The sequence below is a fragment of the Hypanus sabinus genome, chromosome 4, assembly GCF_030144855.1.
Source record: "Hypanus sabinus isolate sHypSab1 chromosome 4, sHypSab1.hap1, whole genome shotgun sequence".
Classification (NCBI taxonomy): Eukaryota; Metazoa; Chordata; class Chondrichthyes; order Myliobatiformes; family Dasyatidae; genus Hypanus; species Hypanus sabinus.
Genome location: NC_082709.1, coordinates 156,251,311 through 156,272,317, shown reverse-complemented (window position 1 = coordinate 156,272,317; position 21,007 = coordinate 156,251,311). Strand labels below are relative to the sequence as shown.

The following is a 21,007-nucleotide window of genomic DNA, read 5'->3' as shown; positions in this document are numbered from 1 at the left end:
TTGAGTGATCACCTCACATGAAAATAGAGAGTTTCAATACAATTCCTACCTTGCAACATTAACAAAAGAAAATGCACATACAATGCTATCAATGTAGCAAACTGATCCATCATGCTTCTTAAGCAAACAAAATGTTGCAAACCATATAGGGTGAATATAATTGCCTAAAAGCTTGGTTAAAGAGACAGGGCTTAAGCATCTTAATGGAGGGTAGATGTTTGAGTAAAAATGAGGATTAGCAAGAGATTTAGGGTTTAGCCAGGCTTAAACCCCAAAACACACAATAATTCTCATTTCCCACATTTATCATTTATCAGTACAATTTTATTGAGTTTATTTATCTGCATAAGAGGACCATTCACATAATTTAAGAATGGCAGAGAGAGAAAGCAGAGAACAATGAATTTTCATTTCCATGCATCTTGATTGAAGTGAGTAACTGAGAAAATGTAACATGTAATGCCAATTTGATATAGCATAAAGTCCCTTGTTCCAGAGATTTAAAGCATAGAATTCCCTCTCCACATCCACTCATTGCCATAAGTGTATATGTGTGGATGTTAGCCTATAAAAGTGTTAGAGGCAATTGTGCTACTTTGCATGGGTGTTTGAATGACCATTTGTAGAGGCATGCATGAATGCATGTTAGGCAGTGATTAAAGATTCGGCTTTGTAATGGAAAAACACTGTTAATATTCAGAGTTTCTGAGTACAGACAGTCCCCTTGGCTGATGCCTGTGGATGCTAGCTCCAGCAGAAGGCAAGGTGGGGGGTGAAAAAATACAGAAGCAGTATCAAAACAAAAAAATATTCTCACAATTCAAACTTCTGTCTTTTAATCTAGGAAAGGTGGAAAAATCTACAGAGTGGGTGAAATAATGAATTTAAAAATATCTTATTAATCACAGATTTGGCTCTGACAATGAGTCCTAGTGAAAATGTCTCCAAGATGATTGGGGAGAATATAACGCTGGAGTGTATTGCTACTTCCTCTGGAACTGTGGATGTTACCCTGATGAAAGTAAGATGTTGACTGTTGCTTTCAACTTGTATTTACTGCTTGAGTAAATGTTCAACAACTTGGTCATCCAATTATTGTTCCCACCTTTATCCCAGGCTGAGAAACCTTCACAAACTATTCCCTCTGGTTTTGAGGATACTGAATCTCAGCACTGGAGTATGATACATGTCCAACTGGATTTTCTTCGTGGTTTAAAATTCCTAGGCATTCGTGGAAGAGCTGCTTTCCAGTAGTCATGCCTAAATCATTCCACCTTGCAGAAAATAGCCGCCTTTTGTGATCTTGGTGAGAGATTTGGAAATTGCACTGAAAATAGGATTGTGCCAAGAACTATCAGTTCTCTCATGAAATTAAGCTTGGTACAAATATAGGTACACAGGCTAATGCGAATGTGCTACGTGACACTTTAATCCTCCTGGATGTGATTACTTCTTGTAATGTTGATACTAAATTAAATATATGTCTCTTTCAAAACTGTGTGCTTCTAACATGCTCTGTGTTTCAGAAAAATAAAGCTAATCCGAACCCTTTAGTGGTGAAGTCATTACAGTATGCGCACGCTGGTAATTACACTTGCCAAGCCAAAGTGAAGGAAGTGGAGAAAATTATGAGAGAAAAGTCTATAATCATACGTGTGGAAGGTAAAACAATAGTATGTGTGGCATTATTTGGGGCCAATTAACAGGGTTCTGCTCATTTATTTCTCCTACTTTTTTTGAAATCAATAATTCTTTGTTATTTTCAATATTCTATGCACCAGATCACTGATGTGCAATTGTTATGTAGAGGCCTAGAAATTCAGTTATGCATGGCAGTGTTTTTGAAATCTAAAAAATAATTTCATCAAGAATCCATCTAGTAAGTACCATTGAAATATTTAGAACCAGAATCAGGTTTAATACATCTGCATATGTTATGAAATTCATTAACTTTATGGCAGTAGTACAATGCAATCAATACATGATAAATATAGGACAAAACTGAATTGCATTTGTTCCAGTATCTCCCCAAAGATGATACGCTGCTATGCATGTCAACAGAGCACAATGGATACTTAACATTGAGAGAAATTGTTGTGTGTCTGAGACCCTCAAATTGAACACACTGAACCAGACCAATCTGGAGCATTGATAGCTGCTTAGCTATTAGATAAAGAGTTCAAATGTGAGCAGGTTATCATTTATAAGTCCACGTTGTCTTTTTCCTACTAGGCTGGTGGTTTCACCAACCCCTCTCAACAGCTTCAGTCCTCCCCAATCCTCTATCCAAGTCCCTCCATCAGTCACTGATACTTTGCCGAGATCTCGGTCCAAAAGCCTGATCAATCTGCACTCTGACCCCCACTATCATCCTCTGTCTGAACACCACCAACACTTTTGATCCTTAAACTGTCTCACCATCACTAATACCTGCACCATCCCATCACCTACCCAATCACCATGCTGATTCCGATCTTGTAACTTCCTTTTCACTCCTGCTGTCATCATGTTGGTCCTCATTTTGGTCCCTTCTCCTATCCTTATCCTTTAACTCTTTGGTCATTATCTCAATCCTTACTCCTGGCACCCCAACATTCCCCTGCTCCTTTAGCAAACACTTGCTAACCCAATCCATTCCCCCGAGACGTTTGCAAACCATGTACAAAACCCTCAAAACACTGCACAACTGATCCTTCCTGAAAATTTACAATGACAGGAGTTGGTGAGTTTCAATGTGTAAACCCCATAATGCTTCAGGCTTTGGGTTGATAAAATTATCATTACTAAGGGTGGGACTTGTGTTTCTTTAATGTGCCCATTCAGGTGTGGTACAATTTCTAGCCTTGCAACGTTAAACACGATCATAATGGAACCAAATTATGCTCCAAATTCTAGCAACTAAACAATACTGCCACTTGGATCAGGTAACATGAAGGACGAAACTTGGTGTGTTATTTGTCTATGTGAAACAGTGAAGCAAAAGAGTGCTAAAATTAGCAACAAACTGCAGGTTTTGGAGATCTGAAATAAAAGCAGAAAATCCCAGAGATACTCATCAGATCAAGCAGCATCTATTCAAGAGAAAAACTGCATTTAATGCTACAGGTTAATGACATTGCCTCTGAATTGCCTAATCCCAACAAGCAGGAAAGGGCAGGATATCTGAAATAGGTCATTTTAATATAGATCCCCAAAGGCTGCAAACTGCCTTTACAGAGGCTAAGTTCTGCTCCCCAAAGTTTATTGGGCTTCAGTGAAACCAAAGATAGATAGATCAGAATGTGATTTTTGATGGAGAATTACAGTGATGGTCATCTTGACACACAAGATCATCCCTGTGGACTGAATAAGTTGTCATCCAATCTGTATTTGGATTCTCCACTGAAGAGGAGATCATGTTGTGAACACTAAATTGCAAGTGATTCATTGTTTGGGCCCCTGGATATGGCTGGGGATGAAAGAGGTAAAGGGGCAAATCCTCCATTAAATAGAATGTAATAGGATGGAGTGAAGGACCAGAGGGAATCATGGAAGGCAGAGTTAGGCTGGAATATTGAATTTGGGAGAGAAGAGTAAATGGTTTGGTGGTGGCACCTAATTGAAGGCAGCAGAAGTTATGGAGGACGATACATTGAATACAGACTTAGAAAATAGAAGTGAACGTTTTTTCATTCTGAGTGAGAGCAGTGTACCTTAGACTAAGTGAACAAAATGAAATATGGTCAAGGTGCTGCCAGTGAACAGTGATTGGAGTCACTGCTGCTGTGTCCCAATGCTCTGAGATATTATCAGAATTCTGAGATTCATGGATTGGACTGTAATTCATATTGGCCGCTTTCAGTTCCGTGCTGTTTCTTCGTGTTCTCGCCCATTCTTTCTTGTTACTGACTGACGGCTGAGAAATGGGTGATCTGTTAGTTTGTGTGTGAGGGAAGGATTGGGGGTGTTTGGGGTTTGCAAGTTTTTGTTTCTTTCTCTTTTTGTGTGTGGATTGGTGTCTTCCTTTCAACTACTTACATGGTTTTCTATATTCCATGGCTAGCTGGAGAAGAGACAAATTTCAGAGTTGTATTCTGCATTTATACTTTGATAGTCAAATGACCCTTTGAAATAAAACTCAGCTATTAAATAATTAGCAGAGTTGCTGGCATGGAGTTAATTGCCTTTGTCAGTAGGGTGAGTAGCAAACTTCCTTCTGGAATCAATTGTGATAATTATTCCTTTCAATGCATTGAGAAGTTAATTGGATAGGTTCCCTAAAGGGCAGGTGAGCGACCCAACAAATTTACCTGGGCACTGAAAGCAAAATCTATCACAGTGATCCCTTGCGAATTCTTTGAGAAAAAATAATATTCTTTGTTACAGGAAAACCGAAGGTAATAAAATTGACAAAGAGAGTGGTGAACAATGCAAAAGTGATCACGTGTGTTGTGGAGGGTTTCCCCAAGCCTCTTGTCCAGTGGAGCATCAATGGAACATCTGTAAGTAACAGAGTGGGTGACACTCATACACCCAAAAATTTATCCCAGTTTTTTAAAAAATTAATTGTCTTTGCTTTTGAGCACAACAGACAATACGAGCCTTTATTGTCCATCCCTAATTGTCCTTGAATGTAGTGGCAAGTCACCTTGAACTGCTGTAGACTTTATGGTGGAGATACTGCCACAATCCTACTGGGCAAGGCTTCAAAATTTAGACTCAGTCACAGGTAATATTTCCAGATCAGACTGATTGCATGTTGGAGGAGAACCCACAGATTGGGATGGGCTGCTGGAGTAGCCTAGATGAAAACGAGTGAATTTGCAGAAGATGCACACTGCAGATTGGTGATAATTCCCTCCTAACGGATGCTGCTCGACTTGCTGAATTCCTCCAGCAGCTTGCGGTATTTTCTTTTTTAATCAAATTCCAGCCTATGCACCAGCAGCTATAAAAACAGGTCCAAGCCTGTCTGTGTCTCTTGCAGTACCTGGCTTATTTCCAGGAATCCTAATGACTTGCTTGGATGAATGCGGCTCCAGCAGTACTTAACATCATCCAGAACAAAGTATATGGTACACCCCAAACATTCAATTCTTTTACCTCTCATACACCACGGCTGCTGTGTGTGACATTGACCGAATACGTTGCAGTACATATCAGAATCAGCTTTATTAGCACCGGCATGTGACTTGAAATTTGTTAACTTAGTAACAGTTCAATCCAATACATAATATAGAAGAGAATAATAATAAATAAATAAACCTTATTCAGTATACTTTATACAGTATGTTGATAGATTTAAAATTGTGCAAAAAACAGAAAGACTATATACTTTTTAAAAAGTGAGGTAGTATCCAAGGGTTCATAGTGGAAATTGCACTGAGAAGCCCGAGGACCAGCGAAGCTGGATGTGAAACACCCTGCCACTTACCAAGCTTTGGTGAACTACGATTCCATTCTTTATTGTGCAGTACCTGCCACAAATTAGCTATCAGGGTTCTTCTATTCGGAGATTTTCTAAATAAGGTTGTTCGGTGAAGTGGAGATTTTGTCTAGGAGGAGTTTGGTGATTTATTAGGATGTTAAATATAGATTAGAAAGAAGGGTGATTGAAATTCTCAACCAGAGCTGAATATTAAATGTGGACCAACAATGCAGTAAGCCTGTTGATGCCCGGATTACAAGATACAGTAGATCAGAGAAGTGACCACAATGCAGTTTTTGCTGATTTGCCTACCTGTACCGCAAACAAGTTGGGATACACAATAAATATGGTGTTTAGTTATCCAGGTACAAATTAAAAAATTGAAATGTTTTCATTGCAGCCAAAAGAAGAACCAGTAAAAGACAAAACATCACAGTGGGTCCATAAGATAACAGTAAAGCCTTCAGAGAACATTACAGTGACATGCACAGCCATAAATATCCATGGGGAGGATCAATATTCGGTTAATCTAACTGCCAGTGAGTATTTTGAAATATTTTGCAAACAAAATTTAGAGGATGATAGCAGCTTACTATGCCATTTTAATCAAACCTGTGCTTTGATAGTTCAGCAGCAGCTTTTCATTTACACTGAAAATGTTTCTGAAACTTAAGTGAAATCATTTTCCATTGTTCAAAGGGCTTTGCTTTTCTGTGGGTCTTCAGATGTTTCAATGTTCACAAACACAGCTTTCAGATTGACCACAATGCTATATTGATTTGAAGATGTTACAACTCAATGGAGAACATCTGTTAGGCATTTTAACAAAGGATGACCTGTCACTCTCTTCAGTGCAGTATCTGCCATATTAATGGTGAATTTTCCATTATCATTTGAATCCAGGCAGCTACCTTGGATCAAAAGAGAATCAATAGGCAGAGTAATACTTAGCATCGGATTCACTTTCCACCCCCACCTAGATATACAAATTATTTTTCTAATGCTCCTTTCCTTATTTGTGATCATTTTAGAAAGACAAAGTCAGTTAGCTTTCCTTTCTTGATCTTTCTGCACACATTGTATTTTTTCTGCCTTAAAATAGATCTTAAAAAAAAAGCAGGTTCTCTTACCTCATTCTGTTTTTCACCATCTTCAGTCTGCAAGCCTTTAAAACCAAGACTCTGCCTCATTTGACCACTGGTTTTTGATTCATTTCCCATTCTCATTGATTGGAATGGAACGTACCTTTATTTTACTGAATTCTTTGAGGTACAGGATTGTTAGTTGTCTATATTTCACCAGTAATGGTTAGCAAGCAATTACTGACATTAAACTTTTAAAAGCCCCTCTTTTGCAGGGATCTAACTTTTTTTATTCCACAGTGTTGCCCAGTAAGTGTAATGTTTTGACAGCTTCCTAATCATGTCCTGTGAACTATTCTCTCACCTCGATACTCAAATGAATGGCTGCCTTCTTCAAACATTTTTTGGGGAATATTTGGAAATATCGGATAATGCGTACAATGAAGTTGGGGACCTTGTTTAAGCTAGAAGTGGACTTCATGGACTCAATAACTTGCTTTATCCTATGTATTTTTCAGTGCGGTTCCAAGAACCTGCGGATGAAAGTCTCGAGCAAGACTCTCCAGGTAGTTGGCAGAATTTACCTGTCAGAATGTAAGAAGTGATATATTGTGCTAGTGAAGTGAGGAATTGAATGATTTTCCTTTTCATTCCTTGTGAGACCTATGTTGTCACTCACATCTAGCATGGTGTAGACATGTTCAAGGTGGAGAGATACCCCTCCTTCCTCAGAGTTTAACATCACTACTCAAGGAAGGTAGGAGGAAAAAAAATAGGGAACTATTTGTCTGATAACAATGGTTAACAGAATACTGGAAACTTATTTAGAATGTGGTAACCCATTTGGAAAAAATATGACAGGTAAGAGTGACACACACAAAATGCTGGAGGAACTTAGCAAATCACACAGCATCAATGGAAAGGAATAAATAGTCAATGTTTCAGGCCGAGACCCTTTATCAGGACCAGAAAGGAATGGAGCAGAGGCTAGAATAAAGTACAACCTGGCAGGTGAGAGGGATGGTGTGTAGGTGAGAGAAGAGGGAATGAAGGAAGAAGCTGGACAATATCATGGTTAAACATACCCTGGAGATGGCCATTGCTTGGTATTTTTGGTGGAGATCAAGCAGGCAATAACTGCTTTATTTTCTGAGCAGTTGTGAATAGAATTGAAGTTACTGCTATCATCAGTAATCATCTCCAGTTCTGATTTTGTAATGAAGGAAAGTTGTTTTGTGTAGATCCCCAACATAATCCTCAGACTGGAGAACTATGAGTTAATCTCAAAAGGAATCATAAATTTGTTTATCATAGATGTCTGTTGATGCTCAGCCATTGAGCATATTTAAAAATGTGATAGAACATCTTTTTTTAAGGACGAGAAGGGCAGGTGGTTGAAATAGAAAAAACAATAACCATCACCTTACTGAGTCTGGACCACATTTGGGGTTACTTCCTGCGTATGTTCCTCGATGGCAGTCTTTATTAGGATGCAGCTTATCTTGCATTATTTATGTGAGAAAGTATGCAGTGACACTGAAATATCACAACTAAAGGTTTATAAAGATTAGCTTTATTTGCCACAGTACATCCAAAACATTGTTTGCATCAACATGATCCAAGATGTGCTGTGGGCAGCCTGCAAGTGTCTCCATGCTACTGGTGACAACATAGTATGCCTGCAACTCGCTAACCCTAACCCATACGTCTAAAATGTTGGAGGAAACCCTCACAGTCACAGGAAAAATGTGCAGATTCTTTACAGAAAGCAACAAGAATTGAAACCCTGATCTTACAGCTTGAGCTGTAAAGTTTTGTACAATCCACAATACTACCTTGCCACTCTACATTGTTAAAGCACTAAATTGTTCATTGAAAATACACAGAACTGCGATCTCTGCAATAACTTAGCAGCTGGTCTTGCGAACAACCTACTTTAATTATTTCAAACCATTATTTATTGGCTGACTGACTCCACTCAGTGGCACTGTATTTCACTTGAACATTCGTGGGGAGGTGCAGGTTATGTAATTGGTGTCTCAGTAAAGCTGCCTGGGCAAAGTCAAGGCTTTCTTGACTTGTAGACCTGGTTATCTCATAGGTCAGTTCATTTTGCTCCAGAGATCCTGTTCTAATCATTGGAAGTATCATTGTGTTACCACACTTGGCCACACTATAGTCAAATTGATGTAGTTTAAAATCGCCACTTAATAAATCTGACTGGAATGCTTTAACTCCTCCAGATCCAAAAAATAAAGACAAGAGCAGCGGTGGTAATCGGGCCAAAGTAATAGTGGGAGTAATCATCGGCCTGTTAATAGCAGCATTCATCGCTGGTATGATTTACTGGTTGTACAAGAAGAAAAGGTATGCAGCGTGATATCCCAACGTAGCAACAACTGTATCTGTATGATTTCTTTAACAGAATAAGGTTTTCTGAGGTATCTACACAGCATTGTAATAGCTTCATCTCACTGCGGAACAGGACGGTGATTTAAAAAATCCATTTACCTGAAATCTTCAGGTACCTATTCATTTCCCAGGAATGTGAAGGGAAAATGTCAATGGCTTCCTGTAATATGAAGCAGCCTGAATAATTTTGTTCATTTTTAAGTTTCCCTCTGTTTGAGTTTCAATATTGTCTTCAGTATTTTTGAGCATTTAAGATATTGAAGAAACAATCTTTAAAAATCAACTCTGGGAGCTATTGATCCAGAATCATAGGTGACCAGCTAACCTTCAGATACATGTGGGTTAAAGTTGCTGTTTCCCATTCAGATCAATAGAAATGCCAGAATCCAGAGACTTTAAGTCACATCATTGGAAACACCTTTCAAAGGAAGACAAATCAATTTTCTACCAAGCCTGCAGGAAAGTGAACATACAAGTAAAAACTTCATGCCTTGATGTTTTGTCTTTTGAACATCAAAGCATTTTATTATAACTTCACAAAACAATCTCCTGTTGCACATGAGGAGAGATCAGTTGTAATTTCAGGTGAAGTAGCGTTTAATAGTTTGGGCAAGTAATTTGTCCAGAGTATGCAGGCATAATTCAGCCTTTGTTTACATTTCACAATCATGATATGAACTGCATAACTCAGAACTTGCAGCAACTAAAGATGCAGAATTGATTGAATAGTAAGAAATTATCTTCACTAAAGCTCAGAGATTGAAAATTGCAAGATTTAGACGGTTCTACACTACTGATATAGGTTTACTTTAAAGGTAACAGGAACTTGTTACAATAGCATTTTAGTGCAAGTTTAGTTTTGCTGATGAATACTTGGTCTTTAAATATAAATTGAGATTCTCTCTTCACTTTTTTTTTAAAAAAAAACTATATTCTTCAACTTTCCTGCATCAAAAAGCAAAACCAATGAGAGAGGTACAGCTGATGAGTTCAAGAAGATAAACAAGGGAGACAACAACCATACTTCAGGCTCTTCAGCTGTGTAACTGTTATCTCAACAAGACAGGTATGGTTTCCTATAAACACGAGCTCACCAGTCACAATTGACTTGAAGTGCAGAGCGACATTACCAAGTATACCAAAACCAAAAATATGGTGAAGGAAGAGTATTGTAACTTTTCTTTACTGGCTAACTGAATCAGTATCTTTCAAGTTTACGAAATTGCAGAAGTGTTTCATGGATGAATCCCAAAATTCAGTTGGCAAAAGGAGGAGGCGATGTTAATTGCCTGCTCTTGAAAATAATAATCATACGACAAGCCAAAGTAGATCAATGGGGAATTAATGCATCTCTAAACTACTTAGTATTAAGATCCTAAAATGAATTTTCAGAATTATTGTTCAAAATATTTAGTTGAAATTGTATAAATAAATAAGCTATTGTTCTCCACATTTTTATAAATTGTTTAGCTTTGATAGGCTCTTAGCACTACAGCAAAGAAACAGAGCCCAACCCATCCAGTCTGTACCAAATCTGCCTAGTCCCACTGATCTGCACACAGACCATAGCCCTCCATTCCCCTCTCATCCATGTACCTATCCAAAATTCACTGAAATGTTGAGATCGAACCTACATCCACCACTTCTGCTGGGAGTTTGTTCCACACACTCACCACACAGAGAAGATGCCCCCTTTTAACATTTCACCTTTCACTATGAACTCTAGCTTTAGTCTCCCTAACCTTGGAAAAAGCCTGCTTACATTTACCCTACCTATACTCTTCAATTTTGTATACCTCTATCAATCTTTCACATTTTAAGGAATAAAGTCCCAACCTATTCAATCTCCCCTTATAACTCAAGTCTTGGCAACATAAACTTTCTCTGTGCTTTGTCAATATTATTGATATCTTTACTGTTCGCAGTTCTGGTCACCTACCTACAGGACTCTAAAGCCTCCAATAGTCTTGTCCAAATTCAGCATAACAACTTAACATTCTAACTCCAGTACTCAATACTTTGATTCAGGAAGACCAATGTGCCAAAAGCTCTTATGATCTTATCTCCCTGTGACACCACTTTCAAGTAATTATGGACCTGTATTCCCAGATCCCTCTGTTAATATTACACTTTTGGAATCAGTCATCAATTCTATTTCATCTTGATGCTAGTTCAACCATAATTAAATGGTCTTTGTAATTGCAATACAAAGATCAATTTCTCAACAATACAAAACATATGACTTTGACAGTTATTAGCAAGACAAAAGCTCTTCATAAACCTGCCAGTTTCTTGGTTGTAATGCCAAATCATTTTTTTTGTTTTGAATTCTTTGGCTACGTGTTCTGTTGTATTACAGAACAGAGATAGTTATTTTGCAAGTTATCACTAATTTGATTTGGAGGGAGTTGTTCCATGAATCTTGTTGCAGGATACTGTGTTCTCCTATTTACCACTGGACTTGTAGCAATCAAAAACAATGCTCTATTATTTCCACATCTGGTACCACCTGCCAATTGTGTCTTGACTGGTGTACTTGTTTCATACCTCAACCACTTAACTACACCACAGATCGTTACAGTTGCCTAAGTCCACACATTTTAATCTTTTAGTTAAAATCTACTCAGCTTTTTAAAAAAAAATCCAGTCCTGCCAAAGGGTTTTGGCCTGAGATGTCGACTGTGCTTCCCCCCCCCCCCCCCCCCTTAGATGCTCCCTGGCCTGCTGAGTTCCTCCAGCATTTGTGTGTGTTGCTCGGATTTCCAGCATCTGTAGATTTTCTCATTTGTGAACTTTTAGTTGTTGGAACAAGAAAGGTGGGGAGCAGACTGCTGTCCGAGAGTTTCTGCTCCTTACCCAGGGAGGCTGATGCTGGATGATGCCAGACCCATAGGTTATCTACACATTCAAATTACATGGTCGATGCTCTTTATTACACTTAGAAACAAATCCTGAAAGCGGCTGCTAACTTCATTTACTAAACAGTTAATAGCAATGAATTGTAAAATTCAGAGCTCTTTCAAATTACATGTTCAGACAATCTGTGTTATCAACTAATATATGGAAATTCTCAATGTCCCAATAAATTCTCTTACAGTCTGCTTAATTCTAACCAACCTTAGACTGGCATGTTGTTGTTAATCTAATCCATATACACATGTTTTGCCTGGGCTATATGAAAACAATGACCCGGATACCATTCAACTTTTCGGTGATCACCTTACATTTGGAATAAATTTGGCAGAAGCTGCATTCAAATATAAGGGTACAATAAAAAGTTAACAATGCATGCCAGGACATCAGCATGGAGCCTAGTTAAACTCATATCCAGTTTAATGACAATTTCTTGTTTCTTTCTGTCACTTTACAGGGAGAGAAAACCATCGATTTAGATACAGATTGGTCAAGGATATCAAAGCCACTGAAACAGCAAATTGTAATAATCGCTGAAATTGGCAGGGAGTTGAAATTGCCGTCTCCATCACCACGGGCAATGCCTTATCTCTTAAGATACAGATGTACAAATATCTGCAGCTGAATATCCAAATATTTCTAACGAAACACAATTTAACCGGTTTGTTACTCTGAGGACTGAAGTAGCACATGTTACCTAACCAAATGTATGAGGAAAAATTCTTCCCAACACAAAAACTAGGTAAACATGTGACTTTTATTATGGATCAACCTGTAACAAAAAGATATTTCTTATTTAAATAAGGTACTCAGTCCTCCAAAGGAATAAGAACGTTTCCTGTGGTAGCAAGTGAGTTTTTTTTAAATCCCCAAAAAGTGTTTCGTTGTTTTGAATTTCTGCACTGATGTGTTTGCTTTAAATGTTAATATTACAGGGGGTGGTTAATGCTTTCATGTGTCATTTCCTTACGGCATTAGTTTATGGGATATTGTGGATCATGCTTAATTGTTTTTGAAATATTCGCTTCAGGTTAATTTCCTTGGCAATTTAGGTCAGTAAGATCTATGATTATGCCAAGATTTCAAGAAGCCCACCGTATGAGTTCGCTGTAAGCCCGTCTAGGGCTTCAATAGAACTTGCATTAACCCATATAATAGAGAGAAATCTTGGGCTCTGAATTTTCAGTTTGGAAACATGGTTGAAAGAGGAAGGAAGACAAATTAAACATAATTTAATATAGTCTTTCTGGATTTTGTGGTTGATTCAAGATAGAAGATAAAATGGCAGCTTTATAGTGGAGATTTCACAGTCCTTTACTTATTCCTGGCTTGCATATAAAGTGTCCATTTAAAAAAAATTTGATGCTAATTTAACCAGTTAAGTAGCTTAAAGCACATTGTTGATTGGCCAGTTCAATGTATCCATACTCTTCTCACCTCTTACTCAAATCACGTTGGAGAAGTTTGCTCGTGGATATTTTAGCAGAATTGGAAATATGGAAGAATAGTGTAAATATATAATTAATGCAACTATTTCAACCAATCTTAACTGAAGCTTCTACAGGTTACATAGAGGTATGATGGGGCAGCCAATATCCAAAGGGTATGAAAAAAAACGGAGAAGGCTAAATAGAAATAGTAATACAAATTTGGATTATTTTGTTTACAGGAACCATTCTTCAGTCAGCAGTTCTTTTGAGTCCATTATTAGACATAGTTTGTGAAAATTATGAATGGAAAAGATGGAGTAGTAAGTGTAGTATCACAAATGCACTCAGGAATGTGTATACAATATCATTATACACTAACTGGCTCCCCCTGTTTTTAATCTGGTGACTTTGAAAAATAGAAGATAGCAATTGATCAGGTATTTAACTTGACACAGAAGCCTGAATGACTGACTGAACAACTTTTGATAAATCCATTAAAACTTTGCATATTTCTTGCAATTTATTCAGTTAGTTTCTGAGTGACCTGACAACGGGCTATATTTTTCTTCTGCTAATTACAATCTCAATTCCTCATTATCCTGAACTTTTACATTTGCCAAATGTTTGTTGCAGCATATTTAAAGAGCTTGTGGACCCTTGGAACTTCAGTTACCTCTTCAGGCACGACACCAGAGTATTGGTGAGGTTAGCTGTACAGATAATTGGGTCTTATAAAATGACTGCTGTAATTTTTTTAATTCATTAATCAGAGATATAATGAGAATTTTATGTTTTGTATATAGTAATAGTTCCACAAAGATTTGCTATTTCTTAATGATGAATAATTCTCAGTGAAGGCAGGGAAAATCATTGTTGGCCTCCTTCTATTGTAACATGGGCCCACAACACAGACTCATTGAAAGTTTAATAACAAAGAAAATATTTTGGAGTGGTATGAACAAGCGGATGTATCATAAAGCAGTAAAACAGATTACAGAATCACCTGTAATGAAAGTGGAATGTAATGTATTTGGTCATTTTGTGACATTAGCCCCAATTATTTAGCCTGATTCTTGTACAAAAAACAGTTCTTGATCTTTAATCTTTCCAGTTTGCTAAAAATAAATGTTTTGAAGCTTTAAATGGTCTACTGTGTATTAGTCATTTAGAAAACTAAAAACAAAGACTAACTACCAAAATTAGCACAATTTGCAAATGAGCATTTTAATATTAAGTACACACACTGAAGAAGAAGAAGAAGCAAGCCGAACCAAATTTCTAATGCATCAAACCTCAGTCACATCCAAGTCCATACACGACTGGTTGATGCAGGATAACGTCAGAGGCAGGGCTTGTGTGACACAGAAGGAGTTCTGCCTGCTGTGTGAATGTGCAGGGGAGCATCTGGTTTCATTGTGGTGCATTGTCTGCATGGGATGGAGAGGGAAAGGGGAAAATGCAGCACCAAAACTGCCCTTGCAGCCCATAATGACAATTTGAGCTAATCCCATCGGCCTGCTCACTTCACATCACTATATTCCTGGCTTGATCATGTGTCTATCTAAATGCTTCTTAAATGTGACACTATCACCTCCCAGCAGCATGATCCAGACACCTAATGCTCTGTGTGTGAAAACTTGCCCCAACTCTCCCTCAAACAGGCCTTGACACTTCCATCCTAGGAAAAAGACCATCTACCCCTATTCTGCCACTTATTTAATATATTCATAGCATGTCACCTGGTTGTCTTTGTCTATCCTTTCCTTATACCTAATACTCTCTTATCCAGGCAACATCTACACCCTCCCCAAATCCTTCACATCCTCCCTGTAATGCAACAATCAAAGCTGGACACAGTACGAGTACAGCCAAACCAAAAGTTTATACATCTGCAACATAACTTGCTGATTTGTATACTGAATTCCTTTACCAGTGAAGGTAAGCATGCTATTTTTCAGATGAGGAGCCTTAATAATGGATGTTACCTTCCTGAGGTATTGCCTCTTGAAGATGTCCTTGATGGTGGGGAAGCTTGTACCCATGAAGAAGCTGCCTGAATCTATAACCCTGTGCATTGGAGGCTCCATAACAGTCAGTGATACAACCAGTCACTTTACAGAAATTTGTAAGAGCCTCTTGTGACATACCAAATCTCCTTAAACTCTTAAAGCAGGGCTGCTGCTATGCCTTCTCCATGAGGTATTGGGCCCAGGCCATATCCTCCAAGGTGTATTGTAGACACCCAGGCACTTGAAGCTGCTCACCCTTTCAGCTGATTCCTCAGTAAGGACTGGCATGTGTTCCCTTGACTTACTTCCCCTTCCTAAAGTAAATAATAAGTCCCTTGAACTTGAGTGCAAAATTGTAGCACCATTTGACTAACTGATCCATCTCACTCCCGTACAACTCCTCATTGCCATCTGCAATTCTGCTGACAACAGTGGTGTTGTCGTAGAGGACTACAGCACAGAAACGGGCTTGTCATCTTATCTAGTCTATGCTAAACTGTTACTCTGCCTAATTCCATTGACCCCCATCTGGATGGGAAGGGTATGGAGGCCTATAGTCCATGTACCTATCCAAATTCCTCTTCAATATGGCAATTGAACCCATAGCCACTATTTCCACTGACAACTTGTTCCACACTTACACCATCCTGAGCAAAGAAGTTCCCACTCCACCACAGATTCCCTTAAATATTTCACCTTTCTCCATTAACACATGACCTCTATTTCTAGTCAAACCCAACCTCAGGAAAAAGCTTGAGTGTATTACTCTGTCTATACTCTTCATAATTTTGTATACCTCCTTTAAAACTCTCCTCATTCTCCTATGCTCTAGGGAATAAACTCCTACCCTATTCAATTTTTCCCTATAGCTCAGGTCCTAAAGTCTGGCAACATCCTTACACTCTTTCAATCTCATTAATATCTTTCCTGTATGAGTGACAAGAACTGCACTCTCCCAAAGTCTTGTATAGTTTCAACATAACATCCTAACCCCTGTACTCAATACTTTGATTTATGAAGGCCAATGTACCAGGTCTCTTTCAACCCTATCTATGATGCCACTATTAAAGAATTATGGATCTGTACTCCCAGGTCCCCTGTTCTATCACATTACATAGTGTCCTACTGTTCACTGTGTAAGCCTTACCCTGGTTTGTCCTCCCAAAGTGATACACTGCACTTGTCTGAATTAAATTCCATCTGCCATTTCTCAGCCCATTTTTCCAGAACTCTATCACTGTCCACTACCCCAATCTTGGTGTCATCTGCAAGTTTTCTAATCCAGTTTATATTACCATCAAGATTGTTGACATAGACAATAAACAACAGGCCTAGCATCAATCCCTATGGCACACTACTAGTTACAGGTCTCCAGTTAGAGCAGCAACTGTCAAATACCACTCCTGCAAAGCCAATGTTGAATCCAATTTACTACCTCATCCTGACCACCTTGACTGAATCTTCTGAACTATCCTTCCATGTGTGACTATGTCAAAGGCCTTGCTAAAGTCCATGTAGGTAACTACTGCCCTTCATTCATCAATGTTCCTCATACCTTTTTAAAAAAACTCTACAAGGTTGGTTAGACAGAACCTACTGCACACAAAACCACAACCTGCCTATCCAAATATTTATACAGTGCATAAAGTATTAACCCACCTAGGAAGTTTTCATGTTTTATCATTTTAAAACATGTACGTTGGCACGTGGTCAAGTGGTTAAGGCATTGGTCTAGTGATCTGAAGGTTGCTAGTTCAAGCCTCAGCTAAGGTAGCATGTTGTATCCTTGAACAAGACACTTAACCACACATTGCTCTGTCAGGACACTGGTGCCAAGCTGTATCGGCCCTTGCCCTTCGCTTGGACAACATCGGTGGCGTGGAGCGAGGAGGCTTACAGAATGGGCAACTGCCAGTCTCCCATACAACCCTGCCCAGGCCTGCACCCTGGAAACTTTCTAAAGGCACAAATCCATGGTCTCTTGAGACTAACAGATGACTATAATCACAGTGAATTTAATTCTGGTGCTCTTTTTAAAAAAAAACTCGTTAAAGAGAAAACACCTCTACAAAGTGATCTAGTTTAAATACAAATATTAAACCCAAAATAATTGATTGCATAAGCATTCACCCCCTTCAAGACAGTATTTAGTAGATGTACCTTTGGCAAGAATTACAGTTTTGAGTCTATGTGGATAGGTCTTTATCAGCTTTGCAACCTGGACACTGCAATTTTTCCCCATTCTTCTTTACAAAACTGCTTAAACTCTGTCAAATTGCATGCAGATTGTGAGTGAACATCCCTTTTCAAGCCCAGCCACAAATTCTCAATTGGATTGAGATCTGTACTCTGACTTGGACATTCCAGGACATTAACTTTGTTGTTTTTGAGCCATTCCTGCCTAGCTTTTGCTTTATGCTTGGGGTCATTGTCTTGCTGAAAAACAAATCTCCCAAGTTGCAGTTCTCTTGCAGACTCCATCTGGATTTCCCTGTATTTTACTATACTCATTTTACCCTCTACATTCACAAGCCTTCCAGGCCTTGCTCCAGAAGCACCCCACAGCATGATGCAGCCACCACCATTCCTCATGGTAGCAACAGTGTGTTTTTAAATGCCAAGCATAACATTTAGTCTGATGGCCAGAAAGCTCAATTTTGGTTTCTTCCATCTGACTTCAGTCTCCCACACACCTTCTGTCAAACTCTGGACAAGATTTCATGGGAGTTTTTTTTCCCCCCCAACAGTGGCTTTCTCTTTGCCACTCTCCCAATAAAGCTGCAACTGGTGAAGCAGCCAGGAAACAGTTGTGCAGTCTCTCCCATCTCAGCCACTGAAGCTTGCAATTCCTCTAGAGTTGGCTTGGGTCTCTTGGTGGCCTCCCTCACTGGTCCCCTTCTTGCACAGTCACTCAGTGTTTGAGGATGGCCTGCTCTAGGCAGATTTACAGCTGTGCCATATTCTTACAATTTAATGATGATTGACTTACCTGTACTCCAAAGGATATTAAGTGACAGAAATTTTCTTGTATCCATCTCTTGACTTGTGCTTTTCAATACCTTTTTGTGGAGTTGCTCAGAGTGTTCTTTTGGCTTCATACTGTAGTTTTTGCCAGGATACTGACTCACCAGCAGTTGGACCTTCCAGATACAGGTGTATTTTTACAGCAATCAGTTGAAACACCTTGACTGCACACAGGTGATCTCCATTTAACTAATTATGTGACTTTAATTAGCTGCTAGGCAAACACAAGGAAATCTGCAGATTTTGGAAATTCAAGCAACACACACAAAATGCTGGTGGAACGCAGCAAGCCAGGCAGCGTCTATAGGAAGAAGCGCGGTCGATGTTTTGGGCCGAGATGCCGCCTGGCCTGCTGCGTTCCACCAGCATTTTGTGTGCGTTGCTAGCTGCTAATTAGTGATGATTTGGGGTGTCATATTAAAGGGGGGAATACTTATGCAATTAATTATTGTGTTTTGGATTTATAATTTATTTAGATCACTTTGTAGAGATCTGTTTTTACCTTGTCTTTTTCTGATGATCAATCAAAAAAAGCAAAATTAAATCCACTGTTAGTCAATGTTGTAAAACAATAAAACATGAAAACTTTCAAGGGGGTGAATACTTTTTATAGACACAGTACATATGGTTCCCTGGAATATTTTACAATAATTTACCCACTACTGGTATCAGCCCCATTGGCCTCTAATTTCCAAGATTATCTTTAGAGCTTTTCTTGAACAAAGGAACAGCATTAACTATCCTTAAGTCCTCTAGCATCTCATCCATGGCCAAGTATGTTTTAAATACCTCTTTCAGGGCCCCTGCAGTTTCTGCACTTGCCCCCCACAAAGACCAAGGGGACTCTTTGTCAGGCCCTAGGAACTTAGCCGCCCTAATTTGCCTCAAGGCAGTGAGCATCTTCTGTAATCTGGATACAATCCATGGCCTCGCTACTGTTTTACTATAGTTAATTTATGGATAAAATGTATTATGTGCAAATCCAACTCAATTCCCCAAGGTGCAAGCTTGAAATAAATAAATTCAGAACAATTTATTATAAGTTTGCTGCTGAACACCACTGGGAAGTTGGAGGTGTCGATGATGGATAATATTTTAGTTTCTCAATTAGTTGTAACATGGTTGTATCACTGATCCAGAAACATACATTATAAATCACCTTTTCATGTTTGAATTAAAATAACTAAATAAGAAATTCTAATATCTACATCAAAAACCATGACTTTTTTCAACAATAAACCAGTAGTTCTATCTGGTTGACTGATGCCCATCTGGGAAGAATACTTTGCCTCCTTATCCATTCTAACCAGGGGTCAACCACCAATACAGGAAATGACTCTCAATTCAAGACTCCTGGAACTGAAGAGTAACTTTTGGTATTGCTGACAACATCCACATCCCTACATGAACAAGTAAATAATAATAAATACACAGGAGTTTCTGTGGACGGGAACAAGATGCCCAGATGTTATGTTGCCTCCCAGGTGCCAGAGTCAAGGACAGCTCAGATTGAGTCCATAGCATTCATAAGTGGGAGGGTGAGCAACCAGAGACTGTGGTTCACTTTGGTACCAATGTCATGTATAGGAAGGCAGAGGAGGTCCTCCAAAGTGAGTTCAGAGAGTTAGGTACTAAGTTAAATGACTGGACCTCTAGGGCTGTGATCTCAGGATCGCTACCTGTGCCATGTGCTAATGAAGCCACGAATAGGAAGGTCATACAGTTTAACATGTGGCTAAGAAGTTAGTGCAGGAGGAAAGGCTTCAGATTTTTGGATCATTGGGCTCTCTTCAATGGAAGGTGGGACCTGTTTAGAAGAGATGTTTTACACCTGAACTGGAAGGGTCTAATATTCTTGTGGGAAGGTTTACTGCATGGGGATAGAGGGTTTATACTAGAGTTGCATTGGGATGGGAACCAGAGTGCCAGAGTAGATAATGGAGTGTTTGTGGGGAAAGATGTTGTTAACACTACAGTACATAAAAAGTCGGGATTAAAAAGGTTCAGTTTGATGGGACCAATATTCTGAGTTGTGTCTATTTCAATGCAAAGAGTACTGTAGGAAAGACGGATGAGTTTAGGGCAAAGATTAGAATTATGACATTGTAGCCATGAGACTTGGTTGGAGAAGGGGTAGGACTGGCTGCTCAATGTCTCAGGGTTCTATTGTTTTAAATGTGATGGTGCAGAAGGAATTAAAGGGGGAGGGTTTCAGAAAAAATTATCACGGCAGTGCTCAAAACTGAACAGACTGGAGAGCTCATCTACTGAGGCTATATGGGTGGAACTGAGGAATAAGAAAGGTATGACCACATAGGGAAATTGCAAACTGTTGCAAGAAACATAAGGTTGTGATAGCAGGTGATTTTAACTTTCTATATATTGATTGGGACTACCCTACTTTAAAAGGGCTGGATGGGATAGAGCTTGTCAAATGTCTTCAGGAAAATTTCCTTAATCAGTACACAGAGGCCCCATTCAGAGAGTGTGATACCACATCTATTAAGGAATGAGACTGGACAGGTGACGGAAGTTTGTACAGGGAAACATTATGCATCTTGTGGCCATAATGCCATTAGTTTCATGATAGTTATGGAAAAGAATACGTCTGGTCCTCAGGTTGAAATCATAAATTAGATCATAAATTAAATCATAAATCATAAATCATAAAGGCAAATTTTGATGTTATGAGAAGGATTTGGCCACTGTGGATTGGAACAGGTTGCTTTC

The 21,007-nt window shown here is 38.9% G+C and overlaps 1 protein-coding gene across 5 annotated transcripts in view; it reads left to right on the top strand.

Moving 5' to 3' along the window:
* Positions 1-14,387, top strand: part of alcama (activated leukocyte cell adhesion molecule a) — a 342,013-nt gene extending 327,626 nt beyond the window's left edge. For 4 of the 5 annotated variants that reach the window (XM_059968529.1, XM_059968528.1, XM_059968531.1 and 1 more), the window contains 8 exons: positions 909-1,021; positions 1,527-1,662; positions 4,366-4,481; positions 5,808-5,946; positions 7,008-7,055; positions 8,733-8,856; positions 9,860-9,967; positions 12,272-14,387. In XM_059968529.1, coding sequence (XP_059824512.1) covers positions 909-1,021; positions 1,527-1,662; positions 4,366-4,481; positions 5,808-5,946; positions 7,008-7,055; positions 8,733-8,856; positions 9,860-9,947 — 764 coding nt within the window. In that variant the 3' untranslated portion in view covers positions 9,948-9,967; positions 12,272-14,387. The remainder of the gene's footprint in view (positions 1-908; positions 1,022-1,526; positions 1,663-4,365; positions 4,482-5,807; positions 5,947-7,007; positions 7,056-8,732; positions 8,857-9,859; positions 9,968-12,271) is intronic. The other variant, XM_059968530.1, reaches the window with a different exon arrangement.
* Positions 14,388-21,007: the final 6,620 nt, after the last annotated feature.